This window comes from Psittacula echo (assembly GCF_963264785.1).
Source record: "Psittacula echo genome assembly, chromosome: 14".
Lineage (NCBI taxonomy): Eukaryota > Metazoa > Chordata > Aves > Psittaciformes > Psittacidae > Psittacula > Psittacula echo.
In genome coordinates this window covers 2,520,314-2,545,173 of record NC_137750.1, presented here as the reverse complement: position 1 = coordinate 2,545,173, position 24,860 = coordinate 2,520,314, and the positions used below count along the sequence as shown (strand labels likewise).

Sequence of the window (24,860 nt, the reverse complement as noted above, 5' to 3'; positions counted from 1 at the left end):
GTCTGTGTCTCCCAAGTGAGTTCTAAGTTTGAACATTTAAAGAACATCTAAATGTGCTATTGTCAAAACCCCATCTGTGGAAGTGCTCAACATATTTTAAATGATGAATAAATTCGCACTGTAATTTGCACATTGAAAACCACAGAAAGAAGACACATTGTTAGCAATAATTACCACTCTGCTGAACAGTAAGTACAAAGAGAACAAGGTTCTATTGGGGGTGAAATCATGCACTATGTATGAGACTTATTAGATCATCAAATCCATTGTGTTTCCAGCACAAACTTGTTCTCCCTGGCATATTCTCCTCTGCGCTGTTCAGTTTAGGTTTAACGGACTCATCCAAAGCCATGACTGCTCCTTTGATGCAACTGATCTGTGCTTTCTTTTCCTTTAAAAAAAATCCATTTGTTTTTCTATCCATATCTCCTCAGATAATTTCTATTTTCCTGGGACCTTTTTTGGTATGTCACGGTAATGGAAACCAACTGGTACCTGAGACCTCCTGTCTTGCTGCTTCCTTCTTCCAAGGTTAAGACCAATTTAGGAATATAAATTTCATTCTCATTATGCAATTTGTATTTTCTTCTCTATTGCCTCCATCTCTATGGAGGGCATGGAGAATGAAATTGCTGAAGGCAAAGCAACATAATTTGGTATAAAGCACCCAGAGACTGCAGCATTAAAATAAGAGGGCACATTACAAGTGAAATGTATGTTATTGGGCTATTCAGTGGTTTGGGTTCAGTCCACAGCTTTGCAGAAGCCAACAGCAAAAGAAATAGTGTAAAACTAGATGGAAACTGTAAACTCCTACATTGCTATTTGCTTGTTTTACAGTATAGTCTGTCTGGAAGCCAAAAACCGTGGAGCTGAGATTAGAAGATAATTTGGATCTACAGGAAATAGAACTTTGTCTGTTATTTAATTAACTAATAAATAACAGAGAGTAACCTTTATAGAAATGCACCAGTAACAACATTAATAAATGATACAGCGATAGAGCTGTGAGCTCTTTTAATAGATGCTCAGGAGTGAACAGATAGTGGCTGAGATTGGAGAATTTCCAGTGATTCGATTTAGACCAGAAGCATTCAAAGCTGGAGTAGAACAGGCAATTAACTACAACATTAGCAGGTTTTCTCTTTCAGGTAGAAAATAGAAATGCTTCTTTGCAGTTCACTTCAATACAGGAGCTACTTAAAAGAACGTAAGTTGGCTGTGGAAGAGTAAGAACGACGTTGTATGCTCAGGCTGCCAGCATGCATCTGGGATCTCTGCTCTAGAGGAATGTCTGTTATGCTGTGCCATTTCTCTGAGGAGGAAGATCATCTGGAATTCTTTGTCCTATCACTAGACAAGCGGGTGCCTCTCCTCAAGTGGGGCAGATGTGAAGTGTGTGGAAATGGAATTACCTCAGTGCAAAATCATCTGAGATCTCAGCCCCACAAATCAGAGGGCATGTGGAACAGCTAAATATCATTTAGGGTGACCCTGAATAAGGAAGTAAATTAGCACAAGATGAGCTAGATCCCACTGAAATCCTGGTGGAGGGCATAAAATGGGGTTTAGAGCTTTCACTAATTGTGTAACCTTGGAAAATACATCCAATAGCTGGAAGCTTCCAGATGAATTCAAACTCAATTTAACGCTGCACATTTTTAGCAGTGCAGAAAACTGACGCTGGGATAATATGCACAGAGACATAATTCCACACAGAAGTTAAAGGCGTAAGTAGTGGTCAGACAACTAAATAGCTCGAGACCATGATAGATTCTGTTTTACCTCACCTCAAGGTATCACAGTATCACAGTATGTTAGAGATTGGAAGGGACCTCAAAAGATCATCTAGTCCAATCCCCCTGCCAGAGCAGAAACACCTAGATAAGGTTACACAGGAATGTGTCCAGGCGGGTTTTGAATGTCTCCAGAGAAGGAGACTCCACAACCTCCCTGGGCAGCCTGTTCCAGTGTTCTGTCACCCTCACTGAGAAGAAGTTTCTTCTCAAGTTTAAGTGGAACCTCTTGTGTTCCAGTTTGTACCCATTACCCCTTGTCTTATCATTGTTTGCCATTGAGAAGAGCCTGGCTCCATCCTCGTGACACTCCCCCTTTATATATTTATATACACTAATAAGGTCCCCCTGCAGTCTCCTCTTCTCCAAACTATAGAGACCCAGCTCCCTCAGCCTTTCCTCATAAGGGAGATGCTCCACTCCCTTAATCATCTTTGTCGCCCTGCGCTGGACTCTCTCTTTCACAAGACAATTCTGTATGTCATGAAGCAGCTCTTAGCATGACAGTCATATCATTGGGAGGTTTATTTTGGATTACAAAGTCAAGCACAAGAGATGAAATTGTACCTTTTTTAATTCCCCACCTGAACTTCCCAGTCTATGGCTTGGTTCTCAAGCCTGATTTTGCCTTTTCTCACAAATAATTGTAATCTAAACTCTTTAAATGCCTGGTGGAATCAAAGAGCCTTCTCTTTGTTAAATGCAATAAAACTATGTGCCCTGCTTGTGAATCAAATTATGATTAGAACATTCTTATTTCACCTCTGACTTGTCTAGTAAAATACATTTCAACCAAATTTCAGAAGGAAAATATCTGGTAAGCATTTTCCTGAAGAGTTGGGTTCCTTTCTTAATGAAGCATCACACAATTACTTAATCCACTCAGAATTGTTTAGGAAGAATGATCTACAAGAAAATAATACTTAAAAAATACATTTGAAGTGTTGCCAGGCCATACAATTGTAGTAACTCAGTTATGATAGTCTGTAGCATGGTATTATGAAGACAAATGGACGACTGTTGTTTGTAATCATCAGGGTTTTCCAGAAGATTAAACATATGAAAGCAAAGCTTCCTAAGTAATTCCCTGGGAGATTTGATCATATCACAGAGCAGGTTCAAAAGCAACAGCTGATCTAATTCCAAAAGCTCTTAAACTCACTGTACATTCCAATGTATTCTTCCTGGCATTTTTGTAAGCTTGTTTTCTCTAGCTGCTGCAATGCAAAGCAGAGGGCAAAAGGCAGGCTGCAGTGTGAAGCCTGAATGAGCAGACTTGGGCAAGGGATCTGCCTGGAATCTGGGCAATTCACCCCTCCCAGGTCACACTGGAGCTCTAGCACACAGCCTGGATTCTCCAGCTCCTCTGGGTTCTGAGGCTTTTGCCTGTGTTATCCAAGTAATGTCAGATCTTTTACCCTCATTTTTTATCACAATTCCTTGCATTCACTCCTCACTCTGCTTCAACCAGCCTGAACACCGTAAGTGTGATACCTTGCAGAGTAATCACTTAGTGAAAAACCAAGGTGCCAGGACACCAGGTTTGAGTCCTATCTCTGTCTTCACCTAGCTTTTACCCATGTGGAACTGAATTCTGCTCTTACTTATAAGCCACAGCAAATCAGTGTCTGTAAGCAGATTTAGGGATACTCTACAAACAATGTCCAGCTATTTACATCTCTAAAACAACTGAAGAAATCAGAGGTTAGAATATTAATGTCTAATCCAAGAAGAGAGAGGTAAAGAGAAAAATGGTAAGGAATGGATAAATGCCTGGGCAGGTCCTCAGCTTGTGTATCACAGCATATCCATGCTGACTGCTATCCCTGTCAGTCTAATCATGCTAATTTACATTAATGAAGAATGTATCTCAGGCCTCTCTATTATATGGAGGGAAAGCCATTATTTGGGTTTGTCAGACATATACAGTAGCTTATCTGAAATCCTTGATTAAACTCCTCAGGTTTCACTGAGATTCACCAGAATCAAATTTCAGAGTCAAAGTGGTGTCACAATTCGTAATTTTCTGCACACCCTTTGTCTTGATTCTTTACCAAATTACTGAAACAGGGGATTGACATCAGGCATACATTTAATGCAAGTTCCAAAGGCCTTTCTATTATATTACAATCCTGATTTATCCAAAATATACTACTGTGCAATGCTAGCATTACAAGCAATTACGAGATTTTTATTTGGTTGGAGGCAAGGGTGTTGCTCAGGCTGACTCCATGGTGTAGCACTGCCACATGTAAGCTCCCACATCCTCCTTCAGACATGCAAGAAAAAGTTCTGAGCTAAACAGATTTCTATATTGTTGTTATTTATTATGTAAGGAAAGGGAGTTAGGAAATCAACAACAGAGTTGTCTGTGCTTTGCTTTGAGACTGGGGTTGATTTCTGGAGCAGTGGAGTTTTATAAGAACCAGGCACTGGTGTCAGATTCTCAGAAGAAAGGCTTTTCTGCATGTTGTTTGTAACTGCTGCTGTTCTGCTATGTCAGTAAAACAATTTATACTGTTTTCTGATATTCCATCACTTTTTCCCTGTTTACGAGGAAGGTGGCCTGAAAGACCTCAGATGTGCACTAACTTCAGAAAGGGAAAACTGTACCATGGGAAAAAAGACTCCTTCAATAGCGTGAAGAACTATGTAAGAGATGGAATACATCATCTGTATTTTCAGTAGCAAGGCCACCTGCAAGTGATAATGCTTGTATGAATTTTAATTAGAGAAACAACATTTTCTTGCAATATCTCCTTTCCCTTTCCAGGCAACACAGCTGAATACTTTAAGTTGCTATGGTTACAGTGGGTTGTTGCAGACTGTGGATCATCGTGGTAGTGACATATTTGCACGTAAAGAACAAAGGCTGCATCTCTTTCCGTTTCAGCCAGATGATTTTAGCCCTAAGTATTTCTACGATTTTAAATCACTGGGTGCAGCTTGACATAACAGTCATACTGTGGGAAGAAAAATGAAAACTTCATGGTAGTTCAACTTTTCAGTTTAAAAGAAGTTCCTTTGCAACGAAGCATTATTCCAGTTAGAAGTTTATTTTAAGAAAATAAATAGTACTTTTCAACAACCCATATAGAACAGGAGTTTTTATATACGCTTTAAAAAGAATGCCAAGCTGTTGCCTTGGCTCATGAGCTGTTAAAGGCACAGCCTGTTCCTCATGAATGAAAAGCAAAAAGCTGGCTGAGATTCGAACTCTCTCCTAGTTTTGATCCATTCTATTTGAAAACGTAGCAATCTTATCTTCCCACTGCCTTGTGCAAGTATTTTTCCTTGGCATCACATCCACTGGAGTATTTAGTGTCTTCCATTTGGAGGCAGCCAAGTCCCCTCTTTTGATCCAAAACAGTTGTTAAGTCTCAAAAGTATTTCTTTATATGAGAAAATGAGGGAGATCCTTGAAACATTGTAGTGAAATCCTATGTGAAACTAATTTGTAGGAAAAACCCCAAACCAAGAGGTGTGTAGGGTACAGAGGGAGAAAGGCTGTGTCTGTGCTTGCGTGCATTGTAGCTTTCGGATGTTTTCATCCAACTAATTTCAAGGGTTAAGAGCAAGATAGTGCACTAAAGTGATTCCAGATGGGCCAATATTAATATCTTTCTTTTCCTGATGAATGAGAAGGTATGACCTAGTTAGAAAACTGCTAAAATTACAGGCGCCGCAGAGGCTTCAGCTGGTGCCCTACCACATAGATATTGATCCTTACCTCTGCAATTATAATGCTGATGAGCTGCTCGAACCTGCTGAAGGAGGCGTTCCAGGGCCTCAGTGTGTCCCCTGTGCCGAGGTTCTCTTCCACTGCAGTCTTTCCAGTCTGTTGGACAAAGGAAATAAACAGAAATGAAACACAAAGGTGCAGGAGAAGGTTTTAAAACATTTTCTCGCCTCTGATACCTCTTGGCTTTAGAGGATTTTTACATCTGGGCATGCAGGAGAAAGTGGCAGTTGTTTGTATGTTTGCTGTTGTTCCTCGTATGATAAATTTCCTTTGCCTTGTGGCAGTTGGGTAATTAATCATAATGATTATTAACAAAGAGTTCACAATCAGCTCCTAGAAGCTCCTCTAGTGACTGACTAGACAATGGCTATTTCTCTTCAGTAGGTAAGTGGCCTCTGTTGAAGCAGGGTCAGAGCTGCTGTCAGCCCATACCGCACTGACACTCTTGGTACCTCACTAAGATTACACTGCTGCTCTTCCGCTTGAGACCCCAGGAGGCTAAATGACTCTTCTACAGTTGTATAGGAAACTGATTGCAGAGCAGAGAAAGAGCATCTTCCTACATCCAGAGCTAGCTCTGCAGCCAGAGGAACATGCTCTGAGTGAAATCACTTCTGAAAACCTGCTCTCAGCAGATGCTTGAACAAACGCTGGCAATTCCTGCCCTGGAGCACACGCTCTGCTCAGCACTGCACTCGTGAGGCAAGAAGCTGCGATTTCTGTCCCACATACCTCCAACCTACAAAAGACTTTGTTTTCACTCATTTGCTGCTTGCTACAATCTCAATCTTCATTTCAAAAAGCAAACAATCTTATCACAAATAGGAGGATGAAGCTCTGTGTATTAGAGAGGAGCTTTGTAATTCCAGACTTGCTTATTTTCATACTTCCCTTATTATAAGAAAAAACCATTGCACTGGTTTCCTGACCCAAAGTAATGGTGGATCAAGGTATTAAGAGATCTGTCTGCAAGGGAGACATGTTTCCATCTTGCTGGCATAGAGGCTGTGTATGCATTCACAGCCACCAACCATTTGCTCACTCACTAAATATACAGATCTACTTTCTAGTGCAAGTTTGGAGTCAAGCATTCCTTCCAATAGGCTCACTATGCCAGGGATATAAATATGTATTTGCTGCCATTTAATAGAGCAGCGAGAGTAAGCCCCATGAAAGGGTGGAAAGAGAAGACATAAGCTATCCCGATAGCCTGTGGGCAGTTTTAACAGCTGCAGAGAGGCTCTCCTGCATGTTGTATGCTATTGCAGAGATCAAGGACTGACTGCATTTATAGCTCTGTGTGGGGACACCAGTTCTTAGATCCCCTGTGAGCAGCCAACCTCAAAGTGCTTTGGTGTCATCAGAGTGGTAGAGTTTTGAACAACCTCATGATTCCTCTGTTCCAGAGGTTTCCAACCTTTCTGATACCCCATATTGCTGACACCCTTAAACATGACATGGAAATCAAATCAGCATCCCTCACTGTCCATCACTCATGTGCTAGTGAATAAGCTTAGACATGTTACTGCCCGCTGTGATTTCACAAACCAGCTACACAACACTGGCCACCACTTTCCAGGCTACTGTGTATGTGGAAGAAATGGGAGGACAGAGGCAAGCGTTGACTGTCATGCTACACAGATGAATCTACGAGGATGTCGCTTTGATGCTCTGGGATTGGAATGGATCAGGATTAAGCCCTGAGGCTTTAATTTCCCCTGCATATTCTTCTGGCTGCCGTTACAGACAGCTTTGTAGAGTATTAATGTATTCACATTTAATTTTTAGCTTAAGGCCGTGTTTTGTTATGCAACACTGGTGTAATTTCAAGTTGCTGCCTGCTTGCCAAGCACAAGTCTGCTGGTTTTCAAAACCAGTGGTGAAGGCAGTCATGTGGGTAAAGCAGTTCTGCCCCCAGTAACTGCAGTGATAAACAGCAGCTTGTCTTTCAAGCTAAAATGCTGATGTTATTATTACTTAATGAAAGAATTTACATTTAAGCTGTGAGGGTCTCACTTGCTGTGAAGCTTAAGCTACTAAGGATACTTAATGAAAATACCCTTTTCTTGCCAACTGTCTATATGCGGTGAGCTAAGTCTGCCTAATGCTTCTGTGTTCATCAACAAAGAAAACATACATATATAACCATGAATGAACATTTCTGTTTGCCATAAACTCATAAAAAATCGCATATATATCAAATGATGCTCCTGCTTTCCTACAAGGAAATCCAAAAGACTTGTTACCTTGGCTACCTTTCAGAGAAACACCCCACAGTGATTGTCCCAGGCACTTCAGAGTCCCTGAGACACAAAACATGGGAAATGAGCTTAATTCTCTGTACAGTTTTTGTGTTGATCCACTGAAATCTGCAGGAGAACTTCCCCTGCATCCCAAGGCTTTGGAACTGGTATGTATGGTCAGAGTTCAGGTTAATAACAGTGGACAAGAAATAGACAGGGAAGACAATGCAATATGCTCCATCAAAAGTTTGTCTCATACAAAGATACCGCCTTAAATGCCACCTGCCTTGCCAGGGGTGCCCAGTGCTTTGGGGATGTTTAGCTGAATAACTACCAGTTACTTCAGAAGAGTCTGCTTCTCAGCTGCTGTAAACGTTTGGGTTGTGGGGCCCAATCCTGTACAGATATACCTGACTATAGTCAAGGTAATTGCATGTCACTAAGTTATTCAAAACAACCCTGGAGTAGTGAGTTATCCATGTAGCCATGAGCAGAATTTTGTCCCAAGATTGTAGCACATTTTTGTTCCCAAACAAAATATTTCTTTAGTCTTGTTCTGGTTTTACTCTGGGATAAACAAGAGCAAAATTGAAGCAAGATGGGCTAATGGTACTGCAAGAGCCTCATTTATCCAACCTTCTGCATTATGAATAGGTAGAACTTGCTTTATTTCTTCACATTAGCATGCAAGGTTATTAAATTGTTATGTTAGCCTAATAAAAACAAGTGCTAATACAATAAAATGAAAAGTCCCACGTTACTGCGTTATCAATACCAGGGAAGCTGTCATATGCTGAGCCAGTTTGGCAGTGAACACAAGTCTGGAAAAGCAACCAACAATGCAATGTCATTATAATTGATTAAAAATTACAAATGAAGAATCATAGTCCTAATGGAGTCTGAGAAAACCTGTCACAGGTTTGAAAAGAGAGAAAGGCTTTTGGACATGTCTAGACCATTTTAGTGTATACAGGCGAGATTTTATCAACATGTGTGTCCACACTAGAGCATATTATACACAGGATGCTATAAGAATGGTCCAGTGAATGGGGTCTATAATGCTACAAGGCAGAATACAAAATTGCATATGATATTTGTGTTTTGCTTATACAAGTTCAGATTCAGCTTTTGATCCATTCATGTAGTGAGAAATGAGGTTCCATATAGCAGAACTCTATTAAGAGAAATGAAGGTTAAAATATTTCTCATTTTTTCTTAGGTATTACTGACTAGATGACCGTATTCTGTCAAAGGACTGGAGAAGACTAGCAGAAAAGACATGTAAATATACAGAGATGATTATTGTGGTTATCTCTCAGGAGTGGAAGGAGTTGAGTTTTATTTATTTATTTATTTCACTCCTGGACAGCATTTAAATCATCCGCACTTGAATATTTGTCTTTTTCTGTTATTTGAAAGACAGAGCATTTGTACAAATCAACATCACTAATCAAATTAGGAGGGCAGACAAACTCAACCTACTTGAAGGGGAAGCATATTCAGGGGTAGATTTGCGTGGAGGTCCCCATCCTCTCATGTTGTATGCTGAAACATGGACATAATACCTCTGGCCCTGCAAAAAAAGAACCATACAAAAATAAATAACAAAAATGAAAATGATTGCCATCATCATATGTGTCCTGGAAAAAGCAGAAGAGAAAGAACTGTTATTTTAGCTGCTGGTCATCAGAGTCAGGTCTGGATCTTCCATGAGCCTTTGATCTGCACTAAGATTATCCTGTGATCTAGAAAACAGCATCTTTCACTGCAGCCTTTTCTGATCTCCCCTAAAATGACATAAACCAGTTCATGCTGTCTGTCTATTCCTTTGTGACTTTCAGATTATAGATGCCAGACATATGATGTTTAATGACTGGAACTTGTTGCTAGAAGAAAGGCACTCTACAGTTATTGCCAACAGGCATGGAAGCAAATAATCAGTGCCTTTGTATCCCTGGGGCAGCAGGGGACATTGAGACCTGAATGAGTCCTTTGGCACGTACCGTTCTGAGACCTGTGATGGTGCACCTCAAAGACTGAAGATTATCCATAATTATTTCACCAGCCAAAGGAGAAAAGTCTTCTGAACAGCTCCATTCCACTAGGGAACAAATAGCAGGAGAAAATAAAATCAAATACCAGTCCAAGAGAAGGTATCAAAGTACTCGAATCACTCACAGGTTAACTTCTCTCCAAGCAGTTTCCCATTCCATGTGGGTACTAAAAGCCATGTTCAGCAATAACATTTAACAAAACTTCAGACAATAATTAAACTATATCTCTGTGTATGAGAGAGAAAAGCAAAATACTGCTCAAAAGCTTTTCAGGAAAGATTTCTTAAAAATGCACATAATCACAGAATTGTTAGGGTTGGAAGGGACCTCTGGAGATCATCGACTCTAACCTCATACACTGCAATACAGACTACATGCAGTCAACATTTGCCCTCATTTAAACAATTTCCTTTTAAAGAAAGAAGAGTAGTGGAAAAGAGTAGGTAAAGGATTTGGACCTGCTAATGCCATTTGGCAGTTTGTACATCCAAACTGACAAAAAGGGCTGTTTTGCAATTGGATCTGCATAGGTAGGAATGGGCAGAGAGTCCTTTTGGCTCCACAGATCCACAAAGCTTTCATCACCTAACCCTGGCTAATTTGTGTAGAAATATCCTCCTTGGACTGGATCCGACACTCACTGGAGTCTCTTCATTGGTTTCGGTGGGTTCTGGCTCTCTTGTCCAAGCCTGATGCTGCTGTGGTCACTGAAATTACAGAGCTCCACAAGGATCTATTATGTTGTATCCACTTTTAAAGGGAATTAAGTGGCATTGGGCTGACACATCCCTTCTAACCTATCGGGCAGCCTAAATTACGATAGGTACCTCCACCAGAGTGCTCCCATCAACTTGTATGAACGACTCAAATAGGCCTAGTCCTGCTGTCAGTACTCTTCCCAATGCTTGCAAAAATGAATGTGGACGTAAAATAGTATCAAGTAGACCACAAATACCTACTGGGGGATTTCAAGAAGGGAATCTATGCAAGGGGGAACTGATGGCTGCAGGTATAGGAACAGCCTCTTTTTCTTCAATTATACGTTATTAATGACAGGTACCATGATTAGAGTTAGGGTTAATCCTGGAGACATACCTCTGGGATTTAGTAACTTGCACCTTCACACTCAAACTCAGGAAAACCTCTCAAAACCATAGTGAAAATAATCTCTTATTCTACTGTACACATGGGAAAATTCCATCAATTTTCTGGATTTACACCAAGGAAGAGAATTCAACCCAAAGCTTTCCCTTTAAGATTCACAAAATAGTTTATAGATACCTTTCTGGTTTTGCATATTTGTTAGTATAGAAGTCAATAATTTCTCCTGGATCAGAGGATAAAGGTATTTTAATTTCAGCATGTGGAATTTTCATCTTCTGGCTGCGTCACACTGGTATTTTCACGTTAAAAGAAAAAGGCTTCACAGAATTTTGTGCTCAGTATATACATTTAACTGCCAACACATTTTTCTAAAGCAGCCAAGTATCAATAGCACAACTCGTTTTTCCTTTCTCTCCTAATTGCTCCTTTTCTGTGATTGCAGTTCGTGAATGCACAGCATGTTCTGCAACATTTTTCTGTTTGCTGCAATGAAAAGGATATTGGTTTTGTCTATTGTCTTTGAACTTCTACAGTGGGTAGTTTCCTAGTTTTCCAAAGGTTTTAAATACCTAATTACTGCCACCTTTAGTGGAAGCTATTTCTGCACATTAGTATGAATACGTAGAGGCTTTTGTTGACAACTTAATTACAGGAATACTTCTAAGTACCTTTGAACTTGATGGCCTGTCAAATTTTCCATTGTAAACAATGATTTTCAGGGTTCATAACTCCACTGTATTAAATCATCGAGGACATTGTATACATGCTGCAAACTCAGACATGTCAGTTTTCCAGAGGGATAAGCTGGAGAAACCCTGTTTGAACTGCTGAACACATTATCAACAGGCTTGCAGTCACTTCAGATACCGTTCTTCTTTTCAAAGAAAGGTCCACGTAAAGCAAGATCATGTCACTCAGGACAGGCTTTGGCACCAAATCCTGTCTTCCCTGAAGCCTCCAGTGTGACTGAGTGTGCTGCTCAGCAAGAGGGGCTAAGGTTGCACTTTAGGCAGCACAAAAGTAAATCCAAGGGTGAAATAAGCAGCTCTAAGCTGCTTTTGAGCTTCCCAAAGTTTTAACTGTTCTATGAACTGAAGACTGCCCAAACATAAACTGGAAATCCAGATGGTATATCTAAGTTTGGGTAGCTTACACAACTAAACATCGCAGCCCTATTCTTGATGTGGGTCTCCTCAACCCGTACACTTGTATTCCGGCATTTGGAAAAGAGCTCCTGATATTTAGAGTTCTCTGAATGGAGAGGAATTCACTACCTTAATCTAAACAGGATTGCAATCCTACACGTTTGCCAGCATGTGTATAGCAGGAACATCATGGTACTAGTGTTAAGACTAGTAGCAGCATGGCAGTTTGTTCTCAGAAATAATCAAGGACCACTGAGTTCAGATAAAGAAGCTGAGTTACCAAGGGGAGAAAAGGCTGACATTGCCTTTAAAGCTCTCAGCTGAGGAAGTGGGTTTTAAAAGAATAAATCACAGCTTTGTCCTTATCTTCTAGGGCAAACTGTTGTCCTGGGTCACATCAGTGAAGCCTCATGTGCAGTACACCCTCATCCACTTGTGGGGTGACAGTAATCTCCCAGTCCCTTGAAGAACAATGACTTGCTAGGGAGAGGACCTAGTCCTTTCAGGAGATACTGCAAGAGCTGGGTACCCCTCTGAGCCCCTTCACCAGTGAGTCCTTGCTGGCTGATAGACTGAGGTTCAGCTGTGCTTCTCCTTACGCAGCCAAGTGATGCCTTACCCTGTGGTGGTTGAGACCCATCAAACTGAAAACAGGAATATGGTCTTAGCTTGTGGATCAGGTTATCGTTAAAATTGAGAATCCCCCTTTTAAAGGATATTTACCAAACAAGATGGTTTCTACAAAGTTACTCAAAGTTCAGTTTTCAAATAGATGCATTTAAAACCCTCACATTTGGAAAACTCTTGCCCCCCAGTTTCAATAAAAAACTCCATAACTGAAAAATAAATATTTTTCAAACAGCTGGCTTGGAATAGTGCCTTCTTTTCCCCCTTGTTTCAATGTACTACTGAAAACATATTAACAGGATACACTGAAGCATTGCTATTTTTTGACAGAATGTCAATCTCTGACTCATGAGATCTGTCATAAAGAAACTCATAACAAATTCTGGAATTTTTTGCTTACTTTTGACTTTAACAATTTTTTCCCTGTGATTTTACTGACAAAAGTGAGAAGAAAATTCTATGATATAGTTCTAAAGAAATGCAAATCAACTTAAGGAATTTCTAACTGAAGTTTATATCTGCTGTAATACATTGCCAGATTTCAGCTTTCTGCTGTAACGGTTGTCTAAAAATAATATATAATATTATACTATACTCATTGATTGGCTTTTAAACCTTTTAGAAGGATGTGAATACCACTGTTCTTATTTTATAGATGGGAAAATGAAGGCAAGGATAGGTAGAGCATTTTGTTCACTCAGCAGGTCCCAAAACAGCAGACAAAATCCTATAACTATTAAGTCAGTGTCCCTCACACTTTCTGGCTACGAAGGACATATATAGCTCCTCCTAGTACCAGAACAATGCTACACAACCATGGTCTTACACTTGTGATTAATCTGGATCAAAAAATCATGTATGTTCAGGAGCAGCCCATCATGAAGACTTTGCTGAACCTTTGCCTTATTTCTGGGAGAGACTGCTCTGGTAGCAAACAAAAGTATCAGCCATTTGGGAAACTGAAGTACTTGTGACTTTAAGATAGAACAAAAGGTGAAGTAACCTCAGCACTGAAAAAGCTGAATGTAAAAATACCCAAGCATAAAAAGATGAAGAGGGCCCTTTATAAGAGCCCAGAAACAAGAGCTGGTCTTGTAGATTGTTCCAGCTGTGCCGTAAAGAGCCTGAAAGCTGTTGGGTGAATTAAGGATGGAGCATGTTCCAGTCCTGTTCTGAACACCCCAAAGGGCTGCTTTGTTGTGAACGCTGAATGTCTTTGCTGTTGCGGCTATCCATCTGACACTTCATGTTATGTCAGAGCAGGGTTTTTTTGTGTGTGTAATATATTGGTGACTATGTGCTTTAATGAAGGTGCCCTGTATTCCAGAGTGGGCAAATGCACGATGTGTTGCTGCGGTCGCCAAGATAAGTAGTAATTTTTAAATAAACAGCAGTATAAACAGTTACATAAAACTCATGTAAATTGCTGGCACATAATTTTAGACTGGCTTAAGTTATGTAACTTACTTGTGGCCAAGTTTTTGGGGTTTTTTAATACTCAATTCGTTCACTTTGAAATAAAAGGAGAAGTTTATTTTCACCTGTTTCTTTTCCATGGGCTGTCTCTGTTATACCGAGCTCACCTTACACAGCTTATCTGAGAGACTGACAGACAGAGAAGAGACAAAGTGAAGGCATAAAACAGCTCCTAACCCTATTGTAGATTCGTTCAGGAAAGCACCTTCTCCTGAGTCAAGTTAAAATCTCGAGCAACAGTAGAATTTGTCACTTCTCTTGGCATTTACTTTTGCTTCCACTTAAATTACTCACTGAATTGCTGAGTTTAATTAGACTGAAGGACATAAGTTCTGCTGCTAAGTGGATGGGGTCTACCGAATGGTGTGCTGAGCTGGGGCTCTGGGCTTTATTCTTGCTTTTGCTGCTGATTTGCTGTATTACCTTGGGCAAAGCATTATACCACTACAGTGCTTAACTGAGACTTAAGCACAAAGATGCTCTCTCCTTCCCTTCATCCCCATATCCGTGGCTAGGCAGAAAGACACTGTGATCTTTGCTTGCATTTCCAGGGGCCTCCAAACAAATAATTGTATTCTTCAATAGCTTCTTTTAAAATGCAAAACTGAAAGGGAACACTGACACACCAGAAACCACTTCATACCATCTTTTTCTGCCTGTTGATTTTAGGAAATAATGTCAATGGTTTACATTCATGATGTCTTAGCAGCTTGATTTAAGGATATTGACTGCTGCCATTTGGGTGAAAAAGATCAGGGTGAAAGTACCTAAATGAATGTATAACACGAGAAAAGAATTGAACACTAGTGAAAAGCAGGAATCAGTTTCTAGGTGTAGACAGCATCACCAGCTCTGATGGAGAACATTGACCACATACTGCAAACAGCTGCCTTGAACTGCTCTTTCCAGCCTGAATTAAGTAAGGAACCTAATTTTTGCAGATTTGGGTTCAGGCTCTGTTCATGCCTCCCTCATGTTTAGAAATTCTCAAGTCATACCAGCTGTAGGGAGTACTGACAGAGATCTCAGCATAGCGTTTCCATTAGGAAAAACCAAAGGTTTGGCACTGAGGAGTTTGTATTTTTTTTGTATGGATTGGCTTTTTTGCATGAAGGGTACAATCCATCCACAAATGCACACTAACAGAGCATCTGGAATTGGCTGCATTCTGCTCCAGGAGTGTAGACAGGGATAATATGATATGAGCCACAACATTTACAAAGGGAACAGGTGAACTTTCCAGTTGTTTGTTTGTTTAAGGACTCTAACTGGGATTTACTGCAATGCCTAAGGGATTTGGGCATATTGCTGTGCAAACACTGAAGTTAAAACAGTGTAGTCATGGTCTGGGAGCAGGCTTTCTAGGTACTACTCAAACTAAAACCTGAGCTCCTACGTGCTCTAAATACTAACGTTCATTATTTTGGATCTTATCTATTATTTCCATTATTTCTGTAAACATATTCAAGGCTCTTTGTATTGGATCAGCAGAAACATCAATAAGGCTGAAGAGGAGTGAAAAGAGATGCAAACAAGCAGCACTGTGTCCACCTGAAGTAAATAAAGCACTGCTGTGTTTTTGTGTGAGAGCTACACATGGGCTTAAGGGCCTCTCATTACAACAGCAGTCACAACAGCACCAAGAAGAGTACCAAGAGCAGCATTCCTAGACTATTCCTAGAGAGCACATCTTCATTTGAAACTTCTCTGGGTATAAATCTTCATGATACTTATTTCAGAGAATTGCTTTAATAACCAAATACTTGATTTGGGGTAAAGCTTCCCAAATAGCTGTGGGCTCTTCTACACCTGCTAATGATAACCGATGATGTTAAATACCCTTTCTTGTGGCCCTGGTTTTGGACATTCCTTTGACCCAGACCAGAATATTCAGTTTTATGTCTTGATGTTTATGGGAAGCCTTATGATAGCAGGCTGGGTGCCAAAGACACATCTTTGCTTGATCGTGGTTTCACTAGTTCATCTTCTAGCACAACTACATTATATAAATGATTTATAAGATACCATTTTTATTGCATTGTAATAAAATTCTCACCAAGAGAAAATAAAAAAAGACTGGTTTTTTTCCTCGAGTATTTAATCAGTGTTTTCTAAGCACTAACAATTCTGTATCTGCTTGTAATAAGGTCAAGCTAGTCCAGTACAAGAAGGAACTTCTTTCTTTTCTGTCAGTGAAAATGACATTTCTTGCTAACATTTTATAACAGCTAAGAAAATGTGCCATGTGGGTGCATATTGCTTTCAGTGTGAGCCATGGTTAAAAAACTACAGTGGATTATAACGCCAAGACTTGTGTCTCAGCCCTGCAATGACAAACATATCCTACTCTGGCTGTGAAGAGAAAAGTGGGAGGAAATACATATTAGAACTGTGAAAAGGGATTGGAGAATAAATGGGATTCTTATGCAAAGGCTTCACATGATAGAAGGGTGTAACAGGCTTGGCTCTGATTCTGCATATTTCCCCTTCCAAGTGAGTACATTTTACTCATGTAATCTGTGTAACCAAAGCTGGTGCGAAGCTTATGAACGTAAGGACTACTCATCTGTGTGAAGCATGGGTTAGGCTCAGCTTCTTCCCAAACCAGAATACATTAAAATCTAATTAATAAAGAGCAGTTGGGAAAATGCAAACAGGAAAATCATCTATCACAATGTACAAGACAAACCAGAACACTGCACAGCACCTAACGAACAAAGTAAATATCTAATGTTAATTCAAGTAATCTGTTTAAAGGGATTCCCCTCCTCCTTCCCTGGTCGTCCTTTAATATACATTTAAAGAGGGCCTTAGCTGCATAGATACCACTTAATCATATTTAAGGCTTTTATTTCTTTATAAACTAATCCCTATAGTAACTTAGGGAGCTTTCACCTGTCCCCCGCACTACACCCATGTGCTCGAGGCAGAACGGTCTTGATTTTGGGAATTTTTACTTCATTTATTTAATTTAATTTACTTCATTTATTCATTTAATTTATTGTCAATTAACACAAACATCTAATCACTTATTCAGGTGAGAGAAAACATAACCAAACAAAAAGTGAACACCTTTCCACCACCTTTCCCAGGCTTACCTATCCTTTCCCACTCCCAGTTTCCCTGGTCTCCACTATGGGGTTGCACTCAGCGATGGGGTTCTCCATGGCATTTAGAGGTAGTGAGGCTGGTTGTGACGAGCACCCAGCATCTCCTGACCTCCTCCTACACTGGTGGCCCCTGGCTACTCAAACCTGCTGTATATACCTGACACAGTACTCAGGTGCCAGCTAAGTGGGTGCTCATGTGTGAACTCACTGGGTGCTCAGACATCAGTCAATAGGGTGCTTGTGTGAACTGCTGGATGTTCATAGTAAATTAAATGGCTGTTCATGCATGAACGCATTGGGTTCTCATGCATAAACTGATTGGGTGTTCATGCATGAACTAATTAGGTGCTCATGCATGAGCACAGAAAACTGCAATTTATGCTCAATACATATGCAAAGGCCCAATTCCAAATTTACATTCATTGATCAGTTCTGTGGGTCTGTGCCTTCAGACAAAGCAATATGCAGGGGAACCTTGCCGCAATCCCTTTGAAGACATTCTGGTTTTGTTTAAGTCTCCAGTGAGGGAGCATTCCCAAACCCATGAATCAGAAGATCCACTCAATCAGGAACCTTCTTCAAGACAGAAGCTGAAGGTCTTGCGGTCCAGTCCTGCCACTGACTACAAGCAAATCACCTCTTCTATGCAATATCTATGAACTGGAAGCTGTAATGTTTAGCCACATGCAAATAATTTTAAAAAATCCTTATTTTTGGTAAGTCAAAGCAAATATAAAAGGTAAAGCAATGTCTGGAATTCAGCACCATCATGATACGAGTCTTTTTTCTGAGACACCAAAGGCAGACAAAACCAGAGCCTCTGTGTCTGGGTTTTCTTGTAGCTGTTCATCTGAGCTGCTGTTCAAAATCCTTATAAAACACAAAGCAGGAGGAAAGAATGACTGAATTGAGTAGCTGGTGTCTGATCAACTACATGAGTTAATTACACCATCACTTAATATGTGATCCATGTTCAAAGGTGGTTTTAAATACACAACAGACTTGAAAAATAGAAGTTTTTAAGTTTTTTGTTGTCCAACACGTACTACAGACATTGACAGCAGCTAGAAATAGAAAGGTTTTTTTTAACATTTATACATTTCTGTACTTGCTAGGCATAAAAATAGAAGTCAAATTGCACAGTCCTGGTAGCTACCAAAATGTAATGTGCAAATAAAGTGCCCGGGAGACCTAATAAAATGCCATAAATGAGCTACTGTAAAAAATATCAGACCACACCTATTCAGCAGGATAAATTCAAATGTCCTACAAAGAAATGTATTCTCTTTCCTTTTCATGGAGTAAGAACTCTTTTGGGGAAAGAAAGAATGAGTTTCAAAATATACAGTGAAACCTTGAATAATAAGTGAAACGGATTTCAAGATCAAGTTGAATGCAGAATGCTGCTTATTGCCACGATAGACTGGAACAGGATCCAGCAGTGACATACCAGCTAACTCAGAAAGATTCATAGATACCAGTATTAAAGCACCACATTTTCACTTCTACAAGCAGTCATTTCCATAATGGATTCTTCTAGAAATCAAAGAAATCACAGAGTTTCTATTTTCTAGTTTGACTCTGCTATGAGAGCAGCTAGGTGCCACTAAAGTGAGGAAGAAACCTAGAGATGTCATATATATGTATTTAGGTCTCTGTAAGTTCTACCTAACCAGACTAGCCAAATCTGTCGAGTCAAACCCACTCTACAGCACTAGAAAGATCACTGCAGGAACCCTGCTATGGAACAAATCCAAACTTGATCAAACATGACAAGTCAACTATTGACAGATAAATCAAATACAGAGTTACAAAACATATGGTATATGCTGTTTGTGGTGCTCACAGGGACAAGCAGAAGCCCACGCAAAATGGTAAGATTATTTGGTTGTGAAGGGATCACCCCGGAGAGTTAAAACCCACAGAATCACACCAAACTGGTAGGTGGGTTTTGTAAAACCTCTGAGGTTTTTCACACTGAAACTTTCAATGACAAGTTTTCATTGATACAGTGAGATGCCAGCTGAGAATCTCAAACACCGACAGTTCTGAGGTACAGAACACACATCATACAGGCCCAGCTTGGCAGGCTTCCTGAGTCCATGATCTTGGGTGTTGAGACCTTAATAAAAAGGCAGCTCCATTCATTCTTTCGTTGAGACTTCCAGTGATAGCACCAAAGTGTCCTCTACTGGACAAAGGAACTTGCCTATAACCAACCCATGTCATGCAGCCATGTAATAGCAACATACTGTGGCTACTGCCTATCTAGCTAGGACTGAACCAGTGATTTAAAGACAATTTAGATTATTCTGATGCAAATATTCTGAAACGAACCACAAATTGCCTTGGAAGAAGGGAGCAGGGAACAATTTTTATGTCAAGATTTAAGCAAGACATAACTCTTGCTTTCCTGATCTAAGCTGACGTGTTGGGTTTTTTAAAGAGCTACACTGACAGAGAAAATGAAAAATTCTCCCCATCCAACAGAAATCCTAGAAGGCAGCTGGGCAGTGCTGGCAAACTTGAAATACTCTGCTAAAATAAGAAGCTAAGCAAAAAGGTAACAAGGGCTAAAGTGGCCCAGACAGCTTAGCATCGTATCTGGAAAATAACTTGGCATCCCAGTGCACAGCTACATCCAGAGAGATCAGCTCTGTTTGCTACATCAGACATGGCTCAGACTTCTTTTTCTCTCTTCCTCTCTCTCTTTAAACATAAATATTTCCAGGCTCTTAAATAAATTAGCTCAAGTTTGGTTATACAAGCTGTTTCATTTTTCCTCCAAAAGGGAATATAGATGTTTGTTTTACAAGTGTAAATAAAATATAAACAGAGATTTTCCATTGCATAGTGATCCTTCCCAGTAGGTAATGATCAGTGCCATGACCATTTTTCTTTCTTATCCTGTACTTGGGGATCACACCACTATTATCACTACTTCTGATGGGAAATGGATGGAAAACATCGTGCAGTAAGGGGAGGTTTCCCTGAACTTATTGTCCATAATAGCAAAGTAATAGTCAGATTTAAAATGCATAGAAAATACATGCAACAAAATTACTTATCATTGTTAATAATTTTGTTCTGCTCTTTTTATGTGTAGGTGTTGCGTGGGACATGTGAACGCTAGAAAGGCTAATTAATAAGAGAATAGTTCTTAAAAGCCCTGCAAGTTCTTACCACTGGCTCTATTGGGACTGTTCCTAGGAGTCAAGTGGTGTCTATCTGGATTATGTTGCTGCTGGGATTTTTTGGCATGAAGATAGTTACAACAGTGTAGCTCTAGAATAAAAATGCTTCATGCAGTAACAATAAGACTGTAAGCAGAAGGTTCACACTACCCTCAAACTGTGGCAAGTTATTTTGTGTATTAATGTGGAAAGTTTTGATTGTGTTTTCAAAGATGCAAAACCAAAGTAGGTCTTAAGTACTTCCATGGTGGGATGTGAAGTTTGGCTTTAGGGCATGGTTAGCCAAGGGCAGGGGTTTTTCTTTTCAATATCACAGTGATGCTTCACATCCTTCCTAAAACTGGCTGGAGTGAGGTGTCTCTGGCTTTGAATCTTTCCCTAGCATGGAGCAGATTATTGCTATTATTATTGATTTATGTCATGCCTGTCTGCTTCCAGCCTCAAAACACTTTACTAAGTTACAATATACATAGGAATCATTTCACATCAGCCACCACCACGCTGTAGCCTACTCTGGAGGGAAACTGAAGGGAGCCATTAGGATGGTGCCTGCAACATTAAACAACCATCCAGGAGAGGAAGTAAAGAATACTCTGGCTCCTTAAAGCAATGGCTCAACAGAATGCAGTCACTGAACTGCCATCCAGCTGGGACACCAAAGTCAATACCCATTCACCGTGTGTGGTTAAAATTAAATCTCCTAATGAAGTGAGATGGTTTTAGTGGTTAGAGAGTGAGTGCAAAGTATTATTCTCCTGTATTATTATTTGTAAGTTATACAGCTAACAAGGGAAAAGATCACACACAGGAAAACAGCAGACCGTTAGATAATGTTCCAAGCCCAGTTTCTAAAGGACATTTGGGCACATAAAACTTTGGAAAATGTATGTTAAAAAAAAAAGAACAACACCAAAAAAAGATGACACAGAAAAAGGAATTGGCAGTTTCACACTGTTTTTAGGGAACTAAACTAAACTGAACAGAAGTGATGTCAGTTTTTATCCCCTATAATTCAGAGCCAGAGAAAAGAACATTATTAGCTTCTGTTAATGAGCAGGTATTCCCTAAACACTGCTGCAAAGGCTCCTGAATTTTAATTTGCTTAGAAAAAGAAATGGCAAAGTATTGAGGGGAAAAAACTAACAGCTTATTCGCTTCCCTGAATTAGTAAAGTGCTTAGATAGTTTTCAGGAGAGGAGATTTATATATATCTGACTAAAAAGATCCTCTCACAATGTTATCAAACTCTCCTTTCAGGGCTAGTAATTGCTAGCTGGTTCTAATCATTCTTGCAAGTGATCATTTGAAAGGTTCATTTTATGACCCCTCAAAGTAGCACACAGAATCTCACTCCATAATGTAATAAACAATTCTACAAGCAGTGCTTAATTAATTCCCGAAAGTCACCAAAATGAGCTATTAATGATCTTTCTTTTTATCTAACCATAAATATACCGGTCTCCTGGGATAAAGGATTTAAAAAGAACATTCTGGCAAAACTAACTGTCAACTTGATAAAGCATAAAATGATCACCAGTGAGGGTAACTTGAACTACAGCAGCAATGCTACCTAGTCTGATTAGGACGTTAGGTCGGGTTAGATTAAATTTCTCTGAATGTTGTGCTTACCAAAAAGAGGACACAACTGACACGGTGCAAAACAGACTCAAGCCAAGTGAATACATAAAAGAAATACACTACAAGCTTTAGAAAATGTTTTATGAAAAATCATTTCTGTTTGGGAATTTGCTTTACTGTGCAAATATCAATAGCCATTATAATTTAAGTGTGGGCAATATTTCCATGCTGTTTCATACACGTGTTACAAAGAACAGGCTGGTATTTTGAAGGGAACTTCAATGTTTTAGGAGCCCAAGTATCATTTTCACAAGTAAATCAGGCAGTAGGAAGCCCTTAAATGAAATTTGGTCTCCTGGCAACCCAACCCATTGCTGAAAATTAGATTTAGGCTTCTAAAGGGCTTTGATGTTTTTGAAAATCACACTTCCTGCAGCACTGCACAGCTGACTAGGTGTAATACAGTAATTTACCCCTCCACTGAGGCTATCAGAATGGAATCACTTTGATGGCTTTAGTGATGTCTGAGAGGTTGTTGGGTTTTTCCTTACACTGTAAAAAAATTATTTACTGGCCATAGCCAGTGGTGATGGGAATCTGTGACCAGACACAGGAGGAGGAAAGAAAGAGACAATCTGCCTTTTCCAAAATAAACTCATGCAATCCTTTAGGTGCTTATACTTGATGCCAGGGAAGCCTGTGCACTGGCATGTCCCACCTTCAGAAGAGCTCCGTGAGCTACTGGACCCTCTATGGGACGGGGCTTTCTGAATCCGTCCTGTTGAAGCAATCCCTGTGACACCCACACATGGAAACATGAAATAGACTGCCCCACAACACAGCCATTATGGTTCTTGCTATGTGTGTGGAAATCCAAGGTTCAAGTTTCTCTCATAGGAGTTTTTAATTATTAATACAAAGAAACAAACACAACAAGAAACATCGAGAGACACAGTGGGAAATAACTAAAAGGACTTCCAGGCTCCTCATTCCTTGACCCCTCTGGGCTGGGCAAAGAAGGCCTCAGAACTTCAGAACAGAGCTTTCCTTCCCTTGACCTGTGGGAAGGCTCAGGCTCCCACTGGAACATGGAGGCTGCAGCACATTGCTGCGCTTCACACTGAAGAACTTATTGTTCCAAACATTTTAGAAAACCTAGAAGTTCCTTGAAACAGGAAATTTTAATATTTCTCATTTTTGTTCTAATCTTCAATAAAACATTTTTTGTTATTTTAATGTTGGAATTTCCTGTGGAACAGAAATTCTGTTTTAAAACCATTTCTATTCAACAGTGCTATTCAGATGGAAGCGTTTTCCTATTCATTCCACTTTGCAACTAACTGGTGCCACCCCAAATGTATTGCTCTTCCAAGAATGATGTGGCAGCCCTGGAATAGCTAATTAGTTGGGCTGTATGATGCCTCTGCCAAAAGTTTCAGCTTCCAGAGGCATTCCTTTAAGGAATGGTGGTGTGGGTTTGGCATTTACAAGGATACACATGGTTTTAGGAGCCCACAGGCACCAAAAGTTAGTTTGTGTTTTATAACTGCTCATCTCAACCCAGTTATTGAGCCGATGTCCTAACCACAGTGAGTCAAGCAAACTTCTTCAAAGCACTCATGGAGAAATCTTTTGGTTAATTTATTTTTCTTTTTTTAATAAAGATTTTGTCTTTGGGGAATCTTTTAAGAAAATTCCACTTCTATGGCTATTAACTGGGAAAATAATTCAACCGTTATTAGCATTGTAATAAATCTCTTGTAGATAAATACCTTTGCGTTTAGCCTTTGAGGTTTTGTACATTGATAACATAAATGAAAGATGTCTAAATCAGTACCTTTATACTTGGTCACCACAGCTGAGTTGACACTCAGAGGTTCTTGGAAGGTGACAGTGAGTGATGTACTGCTTGTTACCATGAGACAGACATTGGTTGGCGCCTCAGGGGCTCCTGGGAGAGAAGAGAAAACATCAGCTCTTCAACACAACAAATCCTATTCAAACAATGTTTCTGAGTCTTCAAAGAACCCACTGAAAATCACCCTGCAATTGTGAGCTTTGGGTTGTAGGTGTTTGTGTTCTCTGCCTTTTGAGCATTTTAATTAGTGCCCCTGCTAACAATATCCTGCAGACACCATTTGTTTCTATCATGGTTTTTGGCTCCTTTCAGTTAAAAATATCTTCCTGCATATATGTAACCCAATAAAACAGATTCATGCTAATTATGTCAATGAAAAGCCCCTATAAATCTCTTGGGGTGGGTAGGAGGAGAGAGAAAGCACAAAACCACAAAGAGCTAATTAAACCTTTATGGTTTCACTCACAAGCTCAAATTATCAAATCGCAGAAAGCATTTTTACATGATTGTGATGCAGAAATTGCAAATTCCACAAATGCATCAGTGCAAAAGTTCAAAATACGGTTGTCAGTTGAGGCCTAATTTTACTTTTGTTTTTTAAAGGCTCAATTCACACAATATCAATCAGAGTCAATTCAGAAATCAAACAAAACATGTCATGAGTAACTGCTGGGATTGTGTTAAAAAATCATTATATTATTAGAAGCAGGAAATACAGCAGTAATGTATCTGATACAAGGAGCACTCCATCTGTCTTGAAAAAGTAATCTTAAAATGCAATGAATTGGAGAAAATTATTTCTAAGTGCATCTATAAGGGTTGTAAAAATGGTAATGGCAATGATTGTATTTCGTCAAATAGGATACAGCTAAAAGATCTACACGTGGAACAATTAAACCCTGTTTATTCCTTCCTATGGCCCCAAATTCACAT

At 39.7% G+C, this 24,860-nt stretch overlaps 1 protein-coding gene across 1 annotated transcript in view; it reads right to left on the bottom strand.

Moving 5' to 3' along the window:
- Positions 1-24,860, bottom strand: part of ANKFN1 (ankyrin repeat and fibronectin type III domain containing 1) — a gene marked incomplete at both ends in the record, with an annotated part of 57,737 nt that overhangs the window by 22,101 nt on the left and 10,776 nt on the right. Inside the window, 4 exons of the mRNA XM_080629090.1 lie at positions 5,527-5,634; positions 9,264-9,354; positions 9,785-9,882; positions 23,907-24,020. Coding sequence (XP_080485216.1) covers positions 5,527-5,634; positions 9,264-9,354; positions 9,785-9,882; positions 23,907-24,020 — 411 coding nt within the window. The remainder of the gene's footprint in view (positions 1-5,526; positions 5,635-9,263; positions 9,355-9,784; positions 9,883-23,906; positions 24,021-24,860) is intronic.